The sequence below is a fragment of the Saccoglossus kowalevskii genome, chromosome 15, assembly GCF_978046115.1.
Source record: "Saccoglossus kowalevskii chromosome 15, keSacKowa6.1, whole genome shotgun sequence".
Taxonomy (NCBI): domain Eukaryota; kingdom Metazoa; phylum Hemichordata; class Enteropneusta; family Harrimaniidae; genus Saccoglossus; species Saccoglossus kowalevskii.
The window spans coordinates 35,727,814-35,747,993 of record NC_140655.1 but is presented as its reverse complement, the minus strand read 5'-3'; the positions used below and the strand labels follow the sequence as shown (position 1 = coordinate 35,747,993).

General features: G+C 36.9%; 2 protein-coding genes across 2 annotated transcripts; both read left to right on the top strand.

The window, feature by feature from the left end:
* Nucleotides 1–851: 851 nt before the first annotated feature.
* LOC146734342 (nose resistant to fluoxetine protein 6-like) lies at nt 852–10,468 on the top strand. Its single transcript, XM_085508586.1, has 9 exons — nt 852–1,200; nt 2,181–2,341; nt 3,484–3,553; nt 3,644–3,734; nt 4,167–4,297; nt 5,485–5,652; nt 6,963–7,056; nt 7,864–8,134; nt 10,346–10,468. Exons 1-9 carry the CDS (start codon nt 852–854, stop codon nt 10,466–10,468), a joined length of 1,458 nt encoding a protein of 485 aa, XP_085364712.1.
* A 2,001-nt stretch (nt 10,469–12,469) lies between these two features.
* Nucleotides 12,470–18,928, top strand: LOC100367777 (nose resistant to fluoxetine protein 6-like). Its single transcript, XM_085508585.1, has 7 exons — nt 12,470–12,496; nt 14,841–14,920; nt 15,164–15,271; nt 15,893–16,037; nt 16,243–16,429; nt 18,061–18,203; nt 18,812–18,928. Exons 1-7 carry the CDS (start codon nt 12,470–12,472, stop codon nt 18,926–18,928), a joined length of 807 nt encoding a protein of 268 aa, XP_085364711.1.
* Nucleotides 18,929–20,180: the final 1,252 nt, after the last annotated feature.

Below are 20,180 nucleotides of genomic sequence, written 5' to 3'. Positions count from 1 at the left end.
AAAAAGATACAGACAAAAATCATTATACAAACAACAATCTCTTTATCTCTTTAGCACTACGTCATGTCTGAAAATAAGTGACTCGTGCCATTGACGCTACCGGTCAGGGTCCTCTCATTCATTTCAGTCATTTCCTTACCAAACTATACTAGTCCTAGCAATTGCATAATCAGAAATAAGTTTATACTGTCAATTCCGTGAGTGGAATGCGTAGTTTCACGAATAAACACCAGCGGCAAAGCGCTATTTTAGCCAAAATTAACTAGTAAAGCGTCATATGACATAGGTCTATTCTTGGACAGCACGTCTTTTGACGACACAACTAACTCTGTACTTTGTTTAAAACAGTACTTTGACCTACGCTGACTACGGTGTGACCTTTATCCCCACGTTCTCTATCACACAGTGCTCAGATGTTACTTTGTCGCAGGCCAAAAGGTAATTTTCATTCCATTACATATTATTGGAATGTTTGTCCTATGCATATTACAAAAGAAATGTCAGCAATTGCCCACAGAAAATCCCACCTATTACAATGTTATTTCCCTGACTTAGGGATAGAAAAACATTTGTTTTTAAATGTCACTCTAGTTTGGTCTAAAATTGCAACTTAATGTGCAAATATTTCAAACTAAATAATCTGCATATGTATAGTGTCTCTGTTTAATTTACATTGATGCATGTAAGCTATTTAAATATGGCGGATTAGTGACTCATCTTTGATAAATATGCATGATGTGCACATACCTTTTGTGAAATATGACCAATGACGTAGAGATGACTAATCGAAGTTTGTGATTATCAGAGCAAGCTGTTCAGTTGATGTTAAGTACAGTTTCATCTCAGAAAACATGGAACTGCTGTACAAACTGGTGATATTGATGTTGTTGCTTCCAAGCCACTGCTCCCACGTATCAGCGCACGCGCTCAGCAAAGGTTTTGCACCATTTGCCGCCAAACTATCTGTTTCTGAATCGCTCCTTCCAGATATTGTTGGGACTGTAGATTCCAATCACTTTAAATACTTGTCGTTAGTGGACGACGTTTGGAAAGCAGCGTCCCGCCTCCCATGTGTACGGAACAATGGGTCGAGTAACTTGGTCCACAGCACAGCACGGATGAATATATCTGAGCAATGTCGTCGAGATCTGGAAGAATATTACTGCGATCTTGAAGAATCTAAACTATACGCCTTACAGAGTATGTATTTTTATCCATCGCTTTTATTGTCGCCTGTTTTTGTACGTCAAGGAATCCACATTTGTGTTCGCCCTGAAACTTAATAGTTGCCTTATTGTTCAAGGTTAAGACAATATTTATTTGATCACTGGCATACAATAAATACAGGTAAAGGTCAATGTCAGCGGGTGTAACGACGCTGTTATGTACAAAATAACACCGACAACCCAGAATGTGCGAAATAACAGAATTCTTTGTTCTTTAAAATTTCCGACCACAATTTTGGTTATTTCTTATCAAAAAACGTCCCACGTCGATGTAATTGGCTGCAGAGCATTCCTACCCAAAATAAAGTTGAATACCTCCCTGAGACCGCACTACAAGTGCAGCTATTAAACGTGTTATTATTAAATAGAACAAGATAGTCCGAGATTAACTGCTTAGCAACAGAATCACACTTGAAAAGGTCGACCTGCGTTTACCTAGAACATTGCTGGCGTGTTTCCATAGACCGCACCTTTATGATGTATATTCTGAAGTAGATGTGTCATATGCATCATGCAATACTACGTAGTTGATCATACGATAAGATGTTCATTGTTTGCAGACAATCCAGGCTATCACTTTACTACATCTTTGAAGACTTTGATGATGGCAGTTCAGACATTGCTTGTCACCTTGTTTACGATTTTTTTTGTTTATCCCGATTTACTCATTGTACAGTGCAGTGAGCCGTCACTACAAGCGAATACGATACATAAGGTCATTCCTGTGAACAATACGAGTTTATACCTTTACATCATTGCAGTTCATGTTTTCTGTGATGTACATAATTATTCATTTCCGGAATTTATGATGATGAGTGAATATGTCATATGCTTGAGCGATAACCTTACATATTTGCAGTTATTACACCGATGGCTACACACTGCTACACAATTTTGCTGACGTAAAAACAACTTAGTGATAACAAATATTTTATTCGCCTATTTTGTTTACAGTGTTTTCTGCAAATGGCGAGTTGCCTTTAGATTTCATGGTTACAGGAAACACCAAATCACTTGGAACGTTCAGTCAGTGTGAAGCAGTCAAAGATACCCCAACTGAGTCGTCGTTTGATGCGAATTACTGCTTAGTTACTGTTGATGCATTAATACTACCAGTAAGAAATTTGTTATGTATTTAAGCGAATGTACCACAAATGTAACAACATAATATGTTTCTAACAAAAACTTCCCTCTAGCAAAGAATGGCTTTCGTGACGTTAAAATATACAATGCTGTTCAAATAATTTTCTCTGCAAGTTGTCTTTTATAATAAAACAAAAGCACTACGTTTTATTAACGAGCGACAGAGCAAACCAATATCGATACTGTTAAAAGCGACCATCTCTGCATTGCTCAAATGAACGGGCGAACACCCATATACACTAATTAAAAAACTGACAAATAAAAATCATATTTTAACTATGAAAAGAAATATGCCGTGTTCTGAAAAAAAGACGTTTGTAAAATAAAAGATTAAAAACTGTAAAAAAAATAAGTTGATAAAATGTCTTACTTGTAAACATGTTGTATCACAGGGAGCCCAGGAACTATGCTCAACTGTACACACTCCCTGTGAGCGAGGGGGGGTATCGGCTGGTATCTAGTGTAAGAAATAGACGCACGAACGGACGGCACAGTTGGAGGCGTGGCCTGTTCAGCATTTTGTCAACAACCAATCACAAGACTGGTTACGAACCAGTTGAGCAAGGCTAACCGAGTCGTGACCTCGATGTGGTTCGTAACCAGTCTTGTGATTGGTTGTTGACAAAATGCTGAACAGGCCACGCCTCCAACTGTGCCGTGCGTTCGGGCAAACCGTTAGGAATTCCTAGATGGAGTCCAATTTGTGTAGTTTTCTTGATTTATTCTGCAGATATCGGTAAAATGTAGGTAAGGCTTTGGCGAAATTTGAAGGAGCAACTAATATTCTTCAACCTGGTATTTTTTTTTAGATTTTATTTTTCATTCATTTCGTCTGTTTTTTTCGAGTTTAAAAAATGTGAGCTGACTGGAGCCTTCATCCCTTGTCTATTTCTTACACTGGATACCAGCCGATACCCCCCCCCCCCGCTTATAGAGACTGCGTACTACAGTTGATTATAGTTCCTGGGCTCCCTGTGGTTGTATGAATAATTTCGTGATTACGATTACAAAGTAGAAAAGTAGGTATGTAGTCATAAACATTTTATCATACACAATTATTTAATTTTATTTCCAATGCACTAAACCATATTCCAACTAATAAGACCTCTCTTAGTCGTTTAAATTAGGATACTGTGTTCCAAAGTCGTGCGGAAACGAAGATGTGGTCACAATAGTAGAAACCGGTAAGTTTGATTCATTTTATGATAATGAGATAATGACGTGTTTTCCGTTTGCATGATATGTTAAAACGTCGATACTGTTTTGTCTTTCAGTGACCAGTATTCTTCCTCCCCATCTACGGATGAGTTCGACTTCTACGTGTAACAAGGATTATGATCTGGATGCTGGTGCCATAGCAACAATGTAAGTACAGAACTGAATTGAAAAGTATGTGACTAGAATAATCACTGTCATTATTATTGTAAAAATAACCACATCTTCGAATAAAAACACGCATAGTCAGAAAGTGAATATCCAAATGCTTTTAGTGGACATTTGGACACACAACAAACGGACAACAACATGGTAGAAAAGGACAGACTTTGGTAATATTACTGAATGTTTATTAAAACCATCGTTAGAAAATTGAAAATCTGTAAATTTGGAATCCAATAACCTTGGACTAATTACAATTATACTCATATGGCAAGCTACGAATGGGCGCATTTCTCCGGTCGAGGTTGTACGTGACTAAACGGAAATTGACAGTGAAGCGGGCAGGCCATCGGATGAATCATTTTACTGATAGCTGGTAGTAAGACTATTGGCTGTCATTCATTTATTCTTTTATTCCAGATGTTTCTGTGTCATATTTGGTGCCTTGGTTGTCATCGGTACAATATATGATATATACATTAAAATCAGGCGACCTACTCACGAAAAGATTTTAGTTCACAGTAACGCTGGTGGCAGAGTCACACATAAAGGTACTTTAACATACAGTAAATGTTTGTAGTTTCCGGAAATGTTTTTTTTTTTTAATTTGCCATGACTAAGCCCAAAACCTATAACAAGACTATTTTGCTGCATGATACATCAGACAGGTGTCTACAAACTTCATTTAAATACATCCGTGACCATGGTTTCGTAAATAGCGTCCTCTGCTATGAAGCAACTGGTCACAGCTATAGAGGGCCAAAAAAACAATACGAGAGGTTTATTATTGAAAAGAATTTCTGAAACATATCAGTAGCTTAAACTATATATAATAACAATAATTTGTATTATGTATCAATGTCGACGTCTGCACAATGATTGATGACTCTCTCTCTCTCTCTCTTATTCGTTGATGCAATTCCAAGAGATATTAGCTGCGATACAACCACTGTATGATATTATATTAAAATACATGTTGTAAGAAAAAGACAGATTCGATTTACATAAGCCATTTAATAATAATTACTATCAATACGAACGCAATAGGAATAAGTTGCAAGTTCGATTTAAAGCTGATATATCAACATTACTATCCAATCATTGTGTTTCCCAATTTTTAATCCAGAGGTATGAATCTTACTGAACCCTATGATAGGGCACCTCACTGTATATTTTGTTCAGTTGCAACAGTTTTCTTCAGTTTGTTGTAACAATGCAATAATAAACAGTGTATTGTTTAGATGCACATCACGCTGCCTTTATTAGGCTGTACAGTCCAATGCATGCAGCTTGAACCCGGTCGAATGTGAGCGAATATTATCCACGAGCTATTTCATTGAAGACAAATTATTTGTGTATATCTATTGGTTTGCTGTATAATGGCTGGGTATAGTGTGAGAGTTGACTGCGTTGCAATATCAAGAACTATCATATATTGGTCGGACTGGTACGGTTTGACAGATAAAGTGTGAATCGAAACATGGTGGCCCCTATGTAGAAATATGTATGTTGTTTCCAATAATTTGTTTTCAATGGGAGAGTTAGCTTATACAAGATTTCCCAGCCATGTATGCATGCATGTTTGCTCTTATATGCTCCCATATACTGTATCAATCTGCTGTGTACTATAACGATATATGCAGATATCATAATTAGCATGGTTATGTATAATGCAGAATAAATATCATCGCGATGGACTTTCAAAAACCACCTATATAACCATTCGTCTTTTTATTAGGGTATATCCATCAGTTCATCTTGGCGTGTTCGTTCCTGGAAAATGGTCGTAAGATTCTGTCGGCCAAGATAACCACTCCATATCTGCTGTGTTTGAACGGAATACGTGTACTTAGTTATTCATGGGTGTTAATTGGTCACGTGTTTACAGCAATGTTTCTTGTTACCGGTATGTATGAATTTATCTTTAGTTTTTTTCTGTTTTATTTCTCTATTACTATACTGTTCAGCTGAATTATTAATCAAACAAACGACAAACAACACTTTGAAACAGAAAAAAGTCCGAAGTTGTTCTTTTTTGCTTCATCTATACATTAAAAGATAATATCAGTATGTGTAATTAACATTATCTTGGCAATATAACTCAAATTGCGTAACCGATTTCAAAAAGTCATAATACAATGCACTGCTCTATTACTTATACCGATCCAGTATCTAAAACAAATTAATCAAACAATTGATGAATTGATATTTAATAGATATTTCTATTTTGTTTTCAAGAAAATTATTAGGAATCACTGTTTTGTATACGCGTGGGCAACAAATAACATATATGAAAGATAGGCGTTGTGGTTTTATCGATGTAAAATTTAATAGATCAGTATTTAATCTTTAGTACATAAATCAACAAAAAATAAAATTAATGATAACAAATTTCAATATAAAAGAAAGCCACGTTTGTTTGGAGAACGTACACATTCCATCAAACAAATACTGTTTTGTTTCCAAATTAAAGTTTCTGTTCTACAATATTCGATTGTTCCTTCAATGACCAAGACATCTGAGATTAGTGACAACTATTCTCAGTACCTGCATTCAACGCGCCTGATCAGAGTTAGCGACACGATATTTGCATGGCGGTGGCGAGATCGGCTCACCATCCCTAGTGCCGAAGGCGCAATTGTTTTCTCCGAAGGCCCAACTTTTCAAGGAGATTCTGGGGCGTGTTCCCCCGAAATTTTGGAATCTAGTCCCTCTGAATTTTGCTGACATAAATAACAAGATAATACAAAGGGTTAAAATTTGATTTTTTAGGTAGGGCGACTACGATATAACACATCAACTCACCAACATATTTGAAATATTGCTTGACCAATATATTAAACTACAAAACATTCCACGAATGTCAGGAGTATAATTTCTACTATCCAATCTCAACTGAGAGTCTGAAACAAGAAATATTTGCTCATAAATAATGCAATTTTTCCGGGAAAAAATATTTTTATTCAGCATTTTGTTTTATTAAAAACAGTTCACACATGGGACCAAGTTCAGATCATGACCATTATAATAAGCCAGTTTCATTATGTCTTAATATTACGCGAGTTTCTTTAGTTTTACGTATTTAGCTTTATAATAGCAACTTCGATCTTTCTCCGTCACGCAATACGTGAAACACAGAGAACAGGTTTCAAAGATGGCGCAGTTATTATATTCTGCGCATTCAAAAGTCGAATGATCTTTGATTTTTTTATACAGAGAACTTCAAGTATTTTCTCAACTGTTTCAAAGGATTTTGGTATCAAGCGATATGGAATGCAACGTATTCTGTGGACTCCTTCTTTTATTTAAGGTTGGTAAATTGTGGATCTTTATATCGAATCAGATGTGGAAAACTGGTCTGCATGATTAATCATATACAATATAAAAATTTCACATTTGTGCTTAAAAATCAAAATGGATTAGGCACACACGTAAGACAGACGCGCCAATTGGTGTAATACGTCAACGACTCAATTGGCGCATATAACCCGTGGTTTACGACAATGAAATCGAGGTAATGTCTTCATTGCAACCAGATCCAGTCAATTGGTCTCGAGGGCAACCCCTTCCAAAGATTGACAATTATTCACGACATTTTGGGATCTAGCAACAGGTTGAAATTTTTTCTTAGACGTTTTTCTTTCTAAGAATTTCACAAAGATTCGTCCAGTTATCCTGCTTGAAAGGCGGTGGTCGTCGCGCTTTGCGTGCTTAAATTTTGTGTATACAAAAAATGTATTTAACACATATATATTGTATACGCTATGTATGTATAGCCTTCTCGTCAATTTGTGAAAATTTGAGGCACTTAATAAATGCATGCAGCATGAAGTAATTTCGAAGGTAAATCTGAAAGTCAACCCTCATGTCCGAGTAAGATTACTCGATGCTATCAGCATCACCAAAATGAATCCGTAGAGACATACGAATAAAACTTACCACCATGTAAACAACCAGTAACAGATCCGACCAAAAAATACCGTGAATTATACTCTACACATATTTGACATTAGACAGCTTGATAAAATAATACACATTTCCACCTTATAACGTAGATATAATTGCTGAATGTATTCTTCCTAGGTGTAACCTACTGTGTGATATTTTCTGTTTGTAGTGGTTTGTTAGTGACATATCTATCAATGAAACAGATGGCTAGAAACAATGGTAAAATGAACTGGTTGGTGTATTACATTCATCGCTATTGGAGAATAACATGGGTGTTGCTGTTTGTAATGTTGTTTTATACATACCTCATTCTACACATATTTGACGGACCGATGTATCAATCGACCTATGAAGAAATGGCTGAGTACTGCAAGGAGTATTGGTGGACGAATATTTTGTATATAAACAACTTGTATCCGTTTCCTGGCGTTAACGGTCCAGTAAGTTTAACGTATATTTATTAATGACAGTTGCAGTCGCAGCAACGTAAAATGTGTATATAAAAAGTTGTTTTAGATAAAAACAAATATCGAATATATTTAATTATTATCCTACCCTGACTTAGTAGCAAGAGAAAATGTTTTAAATTAAATCTTAGTCAAAATAAGTTCACTGACAAGGCTAATTGACATGACGTGTAACTTCACTATGAAGTAGACAAGCACATTCAGTACATAACATACATTGTCAAGATGAAATAATTATTCTGCAACATCATAATCCCTAACGTTACAACGAATACTATTGTAAAATCGCGCTCAGCTGCCTAATATTACAAACAATAACTGATGTTTATTCTTTAAATGACAAAAATGTTATATAATATAGGGTAGTTAAGACGTAATACAGCACACATCAAATATACATATCACTAAGTTTGATTATTATTCAATCGTTCCAAAAAAATCGATTTTAATTTCTTCAATGACCATTGACTTTTATTTTTAAATGTCTATGTTCTGTTGATATCTTGGGGGACTTTTCCATGTGACATACATAAATACATACTTGACCAAGTCTGCAGGCCCTGGCTGTAAATAATACATTGACCGCAAAATGTGGTAAGGTCTCGCTAGTCCCATGTGAAACATTTGTGCAAATTACTATAGCACTGACTATTTTTCATAGGTAGTCTAAACCTATATAAGTTTAATGAAATACAATGCAAATAATAGAAACAAAATCATACATTTAGTAACTTTAAAGTGGATGAGTGGGGTAGGTAGAGTTATATTAAATGTAACATGAATGAAACCATATCTTACCTCTTTACTAATCCTAAGCAAGGCAAACTTAAGTTAAATTTAATTACATTGATAAAAATTATGATTATTATAACAGTAAGGGTCATCACTTGGTTAGATTGGTAGTTCGGTTGCCAAACTCCAGTTTCTATACCTCTGAGGTCTGTACTATAAGAATCTGAATGATGCCACTATGTCAATCTTGGGCATTCCGCACAATATGAAAATTAAGGCAGCTATTATGGAAAATCTTGTTTTTGTCAATATCTCATTAACTACACATAGTATCAAAATTATTTGGGTTTCTATTTCCATGTTTTATGGGCTAAAGGATCAGATTAAGCCATTTCAGTAAAGTGTACACAAATATTTTTTTGCTGAATAGGCATAGAATATGCAAATTAGGGCGGTCATTACGGAAATGTTTGTTTGTGTCGATATCCCATTAACTACACATAGAATCAAAATGTTTTTGGTCTCTATCCCCGTGTGTTGAGAGGTAAAGAATCCGAATAAACCATTTCTGTAAAGATCACGGCAAAGTTTTACTGAAAACATAACATAACATGATTATGATTATTTTACTGACTCAGTACTCTAACAAGTCGCTCTCACTTGTCACCCATCTGGTGTGCTCATTCTGGCAGTGTGTATCCCCGTGACATCCACAAAACATTGTATATGGCAAGTGAGCTGCTGTGGAACAGGGTGTATCCGTACCACAACCACACTTTATCATTTCCAGCAACTCCGGTGGAGCAACACTAACATTTTTCTACCCATTCTTCACGTCCAGACTTCTCCACGGACCTCAGACATGTTCGACGTCATCACGTTTTTGAACCCGTAGCAGGCAGCCATGAATACTATTGCTTCTTCAATGATGTCACCTATGTTCTCAAATAACACGCCCAATGTGTGCAGTTCTACACCACTCTTAAGGACTTTGAAGATGTTGTTTTTCCTACACCAAAGCACTGAGCCACGGTGTCACAGCCTTAGAGAGCATGAGTAGCTAGCAGCTGTGAAAGCAAGTGTCCATCCTCACTTGCAGTTGCCCCAATGTCTATAGTGGTTCGTTCATAACATGTTCCTTCCAGAGTGAGATGGCAAATCAGCAACTCCCTGTAGTAGTGCAGCATAAGGACGAAAACATCTGTGTCCTCACATACAACATTTATTCTTTGCACTCTACTTTCAGCAGTCTTAACCATTTAATGTGTGATTATCACATCCGCTTCTTTTTGCCAAGTCCGGAGATCTTCTCTGTGGAAGACAATGCCGTCCTGAATTACATCTTGTAAAAGGTCAGTAGAGGTAATGACCAGACTGTGATTACTTGGCTCTTCCTGTGCTTTATGGATCAAGTCCTGACATATCAGATATATGACCTGTATCTTATTCAAGGTAACTGTAAGGACAAGTTTCAGAGGTGGCAATGGAGTATGTAACTGCAGTCTGTGTCTTGGGCTCGCTTCATCACCAGCTCAAGCTGCACACGTTCCACTTTTAATGCTAAAGTTAAAGTAGCGATCAAAGATCAGGTATGTGTCCTGGTTGGCAACCCTTTTCATCACTTTCCTCGTGAAGACGTTGACAAAATCTGCCACAGTTCCATGATTAGGCCAGTTTATAACACAAAGGAGAGCACATCCATCTGATATTTCTACCTCTGATTTCTCAACTAAGCGATGTGTCACCTACAGCTTCTTCTTCAGTGTGGATTTCGTAGTTGCGATTCTCATATTGCCCTCATCATCAAACATGGAGGTAGAGATGGGTGACAGTTTATGCACAAGGACAGTTTTGATATTAATTTCTCGAGACTGTTGCAACCCTAGTACCTGAGAGTAGATTGGATTTGTGTCATACAATTTACTGTTCCCAATCTTTACTGCCTTCTTCTTCACTGCCATAGTCGCCACAACCTTGGACAAGGACTCAATAAATCTTCCAGGCCAGCTCTTTTCAAATGACACAAGTTGACCACTCCCAATATCCACTGCATCATGTGTGTTTCAAGTGCAATCTGTCCAGTAAAGACACTGATCAAATCAGCAGGACGAGCAGTTGGATCCAGGGGATTAATGCAAGTCAAAATTTTGTCCCGTTGCTTGCCTCTGTCCTCGACATTCAAAGTGATGCGTGACGGCTTATCTTCTTTACAACTTTCTTTACGTCACCTCTTTCTCTCCACTGTCATCCGACATATCCGCAATATCCTGAATGATCATGCTGCAAGAGTGCATACTGTACGCCCATCGTTTCAAGGTTTCAGGCTTCAGAGTTATGCCTATAATTCCATTTGGACTATACTCAGAATGCATGAAGGTCGTCTCCATCCATATGTCAGACCAGATCCCATTCCAGAGTCCCAGCGTGTGGCACATGGTATGTTTACCACTCATGAACCACTGAAGTACTTCAGGTGGTAGGTACTTCGTTGTCATCAGGTAGTACAACCTGTATCTTGCAGAGACAAAAATAATGGCATCATTTACTCTACTGCCCAGAGGTGGAGTGGCCAGTCTACCCCTCGTTCTGCCCACACTCATACCATCATGATGAAGGTTTTATCATGTTTCGAACCCAGAGGCGGGTTGTTATGTTTCTTAATGAGAGAATTGCAAATGCTTCAAGCATCTCCTCATGACTTTCACATCCTTCCAGATGTGGATGCAACAGTTCTTCTGTCACTGACCAAAGGACTCTAAAGTTTTGTAGGAACACAGCTAATAAAACTATGTATGTGCATGCCCCCGAGCCATGGTATGAAATCTGAGAATCTCTCTTGCTAAGCCCACTTCACATTGACTGCAACTCTGTAGAGATGCTGATCATTTGTCAGAATAGTAATGTCCTGTCCATATTCCTTCATTAGACGCTGAGCTTCAGTAATGGCTGTGATAATAGAGTCTGGATGGGCTAGATTCATATCAAGCAATGGCAGATAAATGGCCTTTGTCACTTGTTTCACACTCTGCCCTTGTTCTCTACACAGTTTGGTGTTGAAGCCACCAAACTCGATCGGGTTTGTGCTTGTAGCAACACACTTAAAGAACTCAAAGTCTAAATGATGGGCCTTTTCTAAAGCAACAACTTAGTGTGCCATTACTTTAAGTGGACTGAACTGACCGAACAATTCACTTCACAAGGCATGTTTGGCTTCTTAGGATCATAGTATCTCAGGTCGATAATCTATTCTTTCCTATGCAGTGAAAGATCTACCTATTGGAATCATCTCTACCATGCTTATCCACAAATTATAGTAGCATTACGAGAGTGTGTGGATAGGAGCCCAGTATGTGATGAAATCTTGGCGCATCAAAATTGTCAGAGACAAGTTGAACAAGTCTGTCTTCAGCATGGACATGTCCTCTGATGCATTGCTTACAGCTGCTGCTGCCACCGATGCATTGAACCTAAGAACTTCATCATAAGTACAAGATGCAAAGAATTCATGAAATTGTTTCTGTTTAAGACAAAGCCTGGATCGCGATCTTGAGGGTTGTAAATCTGGCATTGGTAACAATGTTTCCAAAGAGAGTGGCTGGTAAGGTGAAATCCAACTTTGTAGAAAGCTTAGATACCAAGGATAACAAAGTGGAACTGATACATTCATTGGCATTGTCCATATCAACCCTGGCATGATAGTTCTTGTCATCAACTGATGACTGCGTTACATTGATGAGCAACCTTTTCCAGCCCAATCTCAACATCATCTTCATCACCACTCGGCATTAGTTTCAACAAACTTACTTCGCCTTACTTCGAAAGATGAGAAGACCAGCAACACTTATGCCACTCAGCAAGAGAAGATCAGAACCAAAGTGAATTCCATACTCGTGATGAATCTACTCTCACTTCACTGACTGTCGCTTCAAATTCTACATCCATCTCCTCCTGGCTACTACTACATACTGCAGAAGCTGACTTCATTGACCAAGGTGGACAAATCGTCTCGTAATAGTCTTTGTGGTAACTACCATTAGTTGCATGCAGATAACTCACTGCCCCAGCTAAATGTGTCTCTACTTCGCATCCCCCAGTTGTCCTGAGATCTACAGATATCTAGAAGGGTTTTCGTGAAATTCTTTCTGCCCTAACCACTGTCCTACAAAGAACAACCCTGCGCCAATGGTTCTGGATGCTTGATGTCAATGTCAAGGCATTCCTCGCTGCAGAAAAGGCAATGTTGCATAAAGTTGAAGGTTGTCGATCTGGACCGATGCAGACGTTTTACTGCAGATCTATCTTCATAACTTTTTGATGCACTCAGTTTATTCAAGTGTCTCTTGATGTGAGATTTGGATGTATAACTGGATACACCTGTAAATTCTTGTCTGCCAACACTCTAGTTTCAAGACTTTCATGGATATCATCAAATCTCCGTTTATTGATGCAATGACAGTCTATATCCTGCCAGTCCCTGCGATACTAAGTTCCTTCTTGCTTCCATCTTCTTTGAAAAAGATACAACACCCATTCATCGTTCAGCTCTAAATAGAACAGAATATCTATATGAGCTACTTTTACAGAACGCTTGAATAACAAACAGAGACGTGGCTACTTTTACCATTGTGTAGCTACTAAGATATTGCCAAAAGCAAGATTGTCAGTAATGGCAAATTTTCAGTAATGGTGGCCTTGATATGCCTAATAAATTTCTCCGTTTCCTTAAAAATGTTAATACAGGTTTTGCCGTCAATCTATACAACCCCATCAGACACCCCACCCCCACGCATGCATGTTCTGTAATTAGGTACAAGAAGATTGTTGGATAGGTAATCAGACACGAAAAGAAACACGAAAAGCAGAAATATTATTTACCTACCACTAGCTATCATACATAAGTTCTGTTTTTTTGACAACAAAGCACAGCTTATTTACAGGCAAAACAAGTGGAGAAAGACCAAGTGGTAATACACACACATAGTGAATAGTAACCCTGATTGGTGGACTGATTTTTTCTTATAAGCCTTCTGATTGGTAGATGTTTTTTGAATGGCTTTTTGGCGGGAAATTCAAATACATTAATCTGATCGCTGTTTTGCGGGAAATTCAGAATAATTAATCTGATCTAAAACAGAAATTATTGTCATACCATGTGTAATACCATGTATTGACACAAGCAAGATTTTCCATAATGACATACTTAATTTGCAAAAGAATATGTCCATTCAGCACAAAATATTTGTGTAAACTTTACTGAAATAGGTTTATGTGATTCTTTACCCCTCAAAACATGGGGATAGACACCAACATTATTTTGATACTGAGTGAAGTTAATGAATTATTGACGAAAAAATAGATAATAATGGCCACCTTAATTTGCATATTTTGCGGCTTGCCCAAGGGTAACAGACAGGCATCATCCAGATTCTCAAAGGTAGAGAAACAACAACAAAACTTTGTTTGGACCGTATTGCACGCTTTTCGGTCTCTGCCACCAGACTATGGCGTCATTTTCTGTTATTCATTGAAAATCGTCTAGACATGATTCACAATCCACCAACATTCCACACGCGCCCCATTCATTCCCACAAATACTCCATCCTACCCCACACACACACTCGCAAATATATTTAAATGAAATATGCTACAACAAATATTTGTTACGCAGTGCGCTTGTCCTTCGACTTTGTAGTCATTGGTTTGTAAAATAAACAACTTATGAATATTTATGATCTAATTCGTAACATTGTGTGTCCAACACCAATGACCAAATATCCGGGTGAACATTAACTTGGCAAATATGAGGTTTAACCCAGCCAGCCTTCTATTTAACACAACAAGAGCATTGACTTGATGAAGTGAGTCAGACCCGGAAACATGAGATTAAGTGCGTGAAAAGTTCAGCAAAATCATATTTCAATTTACAATCACGTTCTTTGTCACGTAGTGTATTGGATGGGTGTGGTATCTGGCATGTGATATGCAGTTCTATTGGCTCAGTCCACCAATACTGATTCTGCTTTACAGGTAAGTCATTTTGATAATCTTCATATTTTTTTGAATAATCTGCTCAAATGTTGTTTCAAACAAGCTAACAACCTAAAAAGAGAAAATATTTGCAGTAAAAAAAACCAAGCCTGAATAAATAACTTTGAACTATCTGACAGTTATCCGACACCTCGATGACGTAAGAATATTTATTTAATATGGATGTTTTTGGTTCTTGTCAGTCATACAAGTACTAATCACTCATGTCCGTTTATGTTATAGGTCTTGGAAATGGGGCATGGGTTTAATCGCATCGCTATGTGTGGCGTGTTGGTGTGTCGTCGCTCTTATTGCTACACATTTTGGAGAAGTTGCTTCAATGTTCCATGAGTAAAGATTTCATTTTATTGCACTGAAAATCTAATCTGTTTACCAAAATGACATTAGAAATTAGATTGCCATAATGCTGAGGAAACTTGCATATAACTGCATGGTGCATAAATTGTGTGTGCCATCATGTCACGAATGAAGCATATTACTATAACACTGTGATACACATGACGGGTTAGGTAAAGATGTGAAACAGATAAGCGAGTGGAAACTGAAATAACTCTTAGAGTATAGTTCCGTTTGATTTAGAATGTCTACACTATGTATGCAGGCTTTTTATCTAAAAAAGAACATCCAGGTGTTTTGATGGAAAATTGTGTCCTCATGTAATGAAATTATGTGTTTAATTATGTGGCAAACGCTATGTCTGGTATGGAAAAACAAATACAACAAAATTCCCGTATATAATATAATATAATATAATATAATATAATATAATATAATATAATATAATATAATATAATATAATATAATATAATATAATATAATATAATATAATATAATATAATATAATATAATATAATATAATATAATATAATATAATATAATATAATATAATATAATATAATATAATATAATATGAGTGTTTTAAGTATGTTCATGGTTGCATCTTTTCCCAAGGAGGTACAATGATAACATCGATGATGCTAATGGTGTTGACGTTATATATGGGAAATCATACACACGGTGGCCTGTGTACATGGTTGGCATGGTTACAGGATATATACTCTATAGATTGGAGGGGGGAAAGTTCAAAATGAGAGTGGTAAGTAATGACAGTATTGAGTTGAAAGAACTGTATGACAAAAATGCATAATTACATATGATTAACACGGATTTAGTTATGAAACCTTAATCAACTATGTCTAAAATAAATTTCACATGGTTTGGAAAACTACGATGTTAACTTAGTGAAATGTATCTTCATCACGTGACTATAATAGTTCTTATTTCTATTCTCCGAATGGAAGGCGTATGTAGTTAGTGGTTGGTGTGCAGCCATTGCTACGGGATTGGCTATTATCTATGGTTTATGGTACACAGTAGAAGGACACTATATGCCACAATGGTTAGCCGTGTTATATATCACACTTAGTCGTCCAGCATGGGCTGCAGCATTGGGTTGGATGACAATAGCATGTGTCACAGGATATGGAGGTAATAGTCAAATTCATCATTACATATGCCAGACAAACATTATATTAACTATTGACTGGCCATAAAGACATCAGTTCATCTCTGTTTCCTGGAGAGTAGGTCATCCATAAAACAACTTTTTCCCAAAAGTTGTTTAAGTTGACCCACAGTTCCGAGATGGACACATGTATAACACACCACATTCTACGGTGGTTAACAAGTGACAACATATGTTTATTCATCGCAGCAAAACTCTATTATTTCACGGCAAAACTTTGTTATTTGATGGCCAAACACTATGTCTTCACGGCAAAACTCAATTATTTCACATTGACCAGTCTTGCGTTTGATTGAAAAACAGCCCCAGAAGTGAGAATTATGGGATATCATGGCAACTTCCGCCGTGGGAGATGGAGAGTTTTGCCGTGACGCGGAGAGTTTTGCCACGACAAGTGATAGAGTTTTGTTGCGAAGTAACAGAGCTTTGCCGCAACTAATTAAAGTTTTGCCGTCAAATTGTGGAGTTTTGCCGTGAAGTAATAGTGTTTTGCTGTGAAATAATATAGTTTTGCCGTGAAGTAGTATTGTTTTGTTGACTTATTGGGAATTTTGTCAGTAACTTGCACAGCTCGGCACATGATTTCAATGGGTAATTTGCACAGCTTGAGTCATGAATTTTCTTCGTAACTTGCACAGTTTAGCCAAGTACACTGGAGGGTAGCTGACATGACAACGAGTTATGTGTGTTTTTCTCAGTTCAGCCCAGCAGTTCATTGGGTAACTAGCAGATCATTGTTCAGCCCAGGACTGTGGTGGATGACTTCCATTCAAAGTTCAGATTAGAAATTCAGTGGTTAGCCTGCGCTGTACAGCTTATTATTTAGGTGGGCAACTTGTATGTGCACTGTCATTCCAGAATTTGTGTGGCCGACATAAACGGTTCGATGAGAAGCTTGCGCAGTTTAGCTTAGAGGTTTGTTGGGTAAATTACACTCTTTGGTGCAGAGGTTGGGTAGGCAACTTGCACGGTTCGGTCCATGAGTTCAGTGGGCATCTTGTACAGTTTGGCCTAGCATTTTGGCGGATAACTTCGACGGTTTTGCCTAGTTTGCAACAGTTTGGTGGGTAAATTGTACAGTTCGGTTCATGATTTCGGTAGGCACAGTGGGTAACTTGCATAGTTTAATGAGCAACTTGCAGAATAATCTAAGAATTTGGTGGACAACTAACATCAGATATGCATCATGTGACAGTTCTTCCTCGGTCGTAAGAGTAGCATGTATGTTCAGTGCGTCGTTGACGTCGTCTGCTAACAAGTAGAATCTTGTTTGCAAACGGCATTTACGCATTGCAACTGTTTCAAAACTAACGCCATTTCGGGATCAGTTCAACAACTGTTGTTTCTTAAAATACAGTCGTGGACGATGAGCAAATGTGAATTCAGTCTTACAACGTACAATTATATTATAAGCATCCAAAATATTTTGTTACAACTTTTATGTTATTGTCTATTTATTGTTTATTTTATTCTCGAATGCTCTACGAAGGTTTTTCCATTGTTAAACTTAGATTGGAATCCATAATAAATTCTGCCATCTCCACAAATAATATCTCCACTGATATTTATATTAACCATGTTATATTATTTCCAGGCCCAGTCAACACTATTCTGTCATGGAGGATTTGGATACCATTGTCACGACTCACATTCAGTGCGTACATGATACATCTTCCTGTTATTGCTATGTGTTACTACAGCCGTGATAGGTTGTTATTCTATGACGTATACAATCTGGTGAGTAAATTCACACGTGATAGATTGATATTCATTAAGATTTCTTTTGCAAATGTCTTTGGGAAAGGGTCGTCACGTCATGCTACTTATGTTCAACATTTGTGTTGATAAACATAATTGTCCCGCTATCTGGATACGATTGTGCATTCACTCCGCAGAATATTTGGCGATGTATTAAAATCATCCGGGAATTGCCCAGTTGAATCTGCAAGACTTTATGGCCGTATGAGACTCATATCTAGCGCGCGCCAATCACTGGCCTTTAATCTAGACAGTGCTCATTCTGGTTAAGCTGTAGTTGTCTAGTTCACGATTCTATTCGTAAATTACAATACTCAGATTATGTTACAGTTTTAGTGTATTTAGTCTGTGAAATGCATAGGGATAAACAAAGTAAAGTACATGCCCTGTTGTGGATACAAAGAACAGAGCTCTCATTGACATATGATAAGGGTATGTGAGGCGGTGCGGCAATTCAGCTGACATTTTTTTCACACCTGAACTATAAAATTATGGTCCACACTTTATCGAGTTCGACGCCGAATACAAAATACTATACCAGAAGCGACAAATTAAAGAATAAAATATCCTTTGATTTTCATTTTCAGGTATATTTGGTACTTGGTGGAATTGTTCTGACGTTTTCTGTGGCGTTCGCCATATCGGTGTTTTTAGAAAGCCCAACTATTGGATGGGAGAAAATACTACTGAAAAGAAAGAAATAGATTCTGACAATACACGAAGACAATTAACTCCGTTGTACAAAAACAAGGATTATTCAGCTGCCGGCTAATATCTATATCATACATTATACATATTATTTAGAATGTAAATCATTTTTTTTATATTCATGCAATCATTTGCTCAATGTTTGTTACTTTATTGACGCCCCAAGTATGTCACATAACACAGTAATTTTTGTTAGATCAGCTCAGGTCACCACGTCTCTCTATTATTGGAAACAGTCCGGGTTAGACACTGGGACGGCATGTGATACCGGATGCGTCCATCATTCATACTAAAGCTCTAAATATAGAAAATAAATCGTTATTTGAATAGATCTTTCTTTCTATTTTAAATATACCCATTTATATTATTGTATATGCAGATTCCCTTGTAGATTTGCTACACAACAAAAATATTGTTATCAGTGCATCAGTAAAATCTTTGATTGCGATTATTGATACATTTCTTCTGTGAAACTCATTAGTATATTTATTTTGATAATTATATCAAGAGTGTATTAATTTACAATTTCTGACATGCAACCAATCACTTTTTATTGTATGTAGCAACAATGTAAATTACCTTGAAATGTGCTTAAGTGAGAATAATATTACGGGTAATTGGTTCATTAACTTTAGTGTCGCTTCAATATGAAGTGTTCTTCAACCACTAAATGTGTCACTCATCTTCACTGATTTGTCATTTGAGTCACACAATCATTTATTTTGGACACATTGTATGACAATAGTCAGTTCACTCCATAATCATAGAAACCATAGATCAAGTTATGAAAGTATTCGAATACAAAAAAAAACAATGTTTAGAATTATTAACAGATTTATTATTAGTTTTTATATCAGATGCATGTCGGCTAACATAGATTTTTCTTAAATCAGATACATGTCTGCTAAAATATCTCCGTTCTTGAATAAGCGGCATGTTGGCTAAGCCAGCTTTGTTCTTAAATCAGATACATGACAGCTACGGTAGCTCTATTCTTAAAGCAGATGCATGCCAGCAAAGATATCTCTGTTCTTAAATCAAATTCAAGTTTGCTAAGATAGCTCTGTTTTAAATCAGATTTATGTCAGCTAAGATAACTGTGTTGTGAAATCAGATGCATGCCATATAAGATTACTCTGTTCTCAAATCAGATGCATGCCATATAAGATTACTCTGTTCTCAAATCAGATGCATGCCATATAAGATTACTCTGTTCTCAAATCAGATGCATGCCATATAAGATTACTC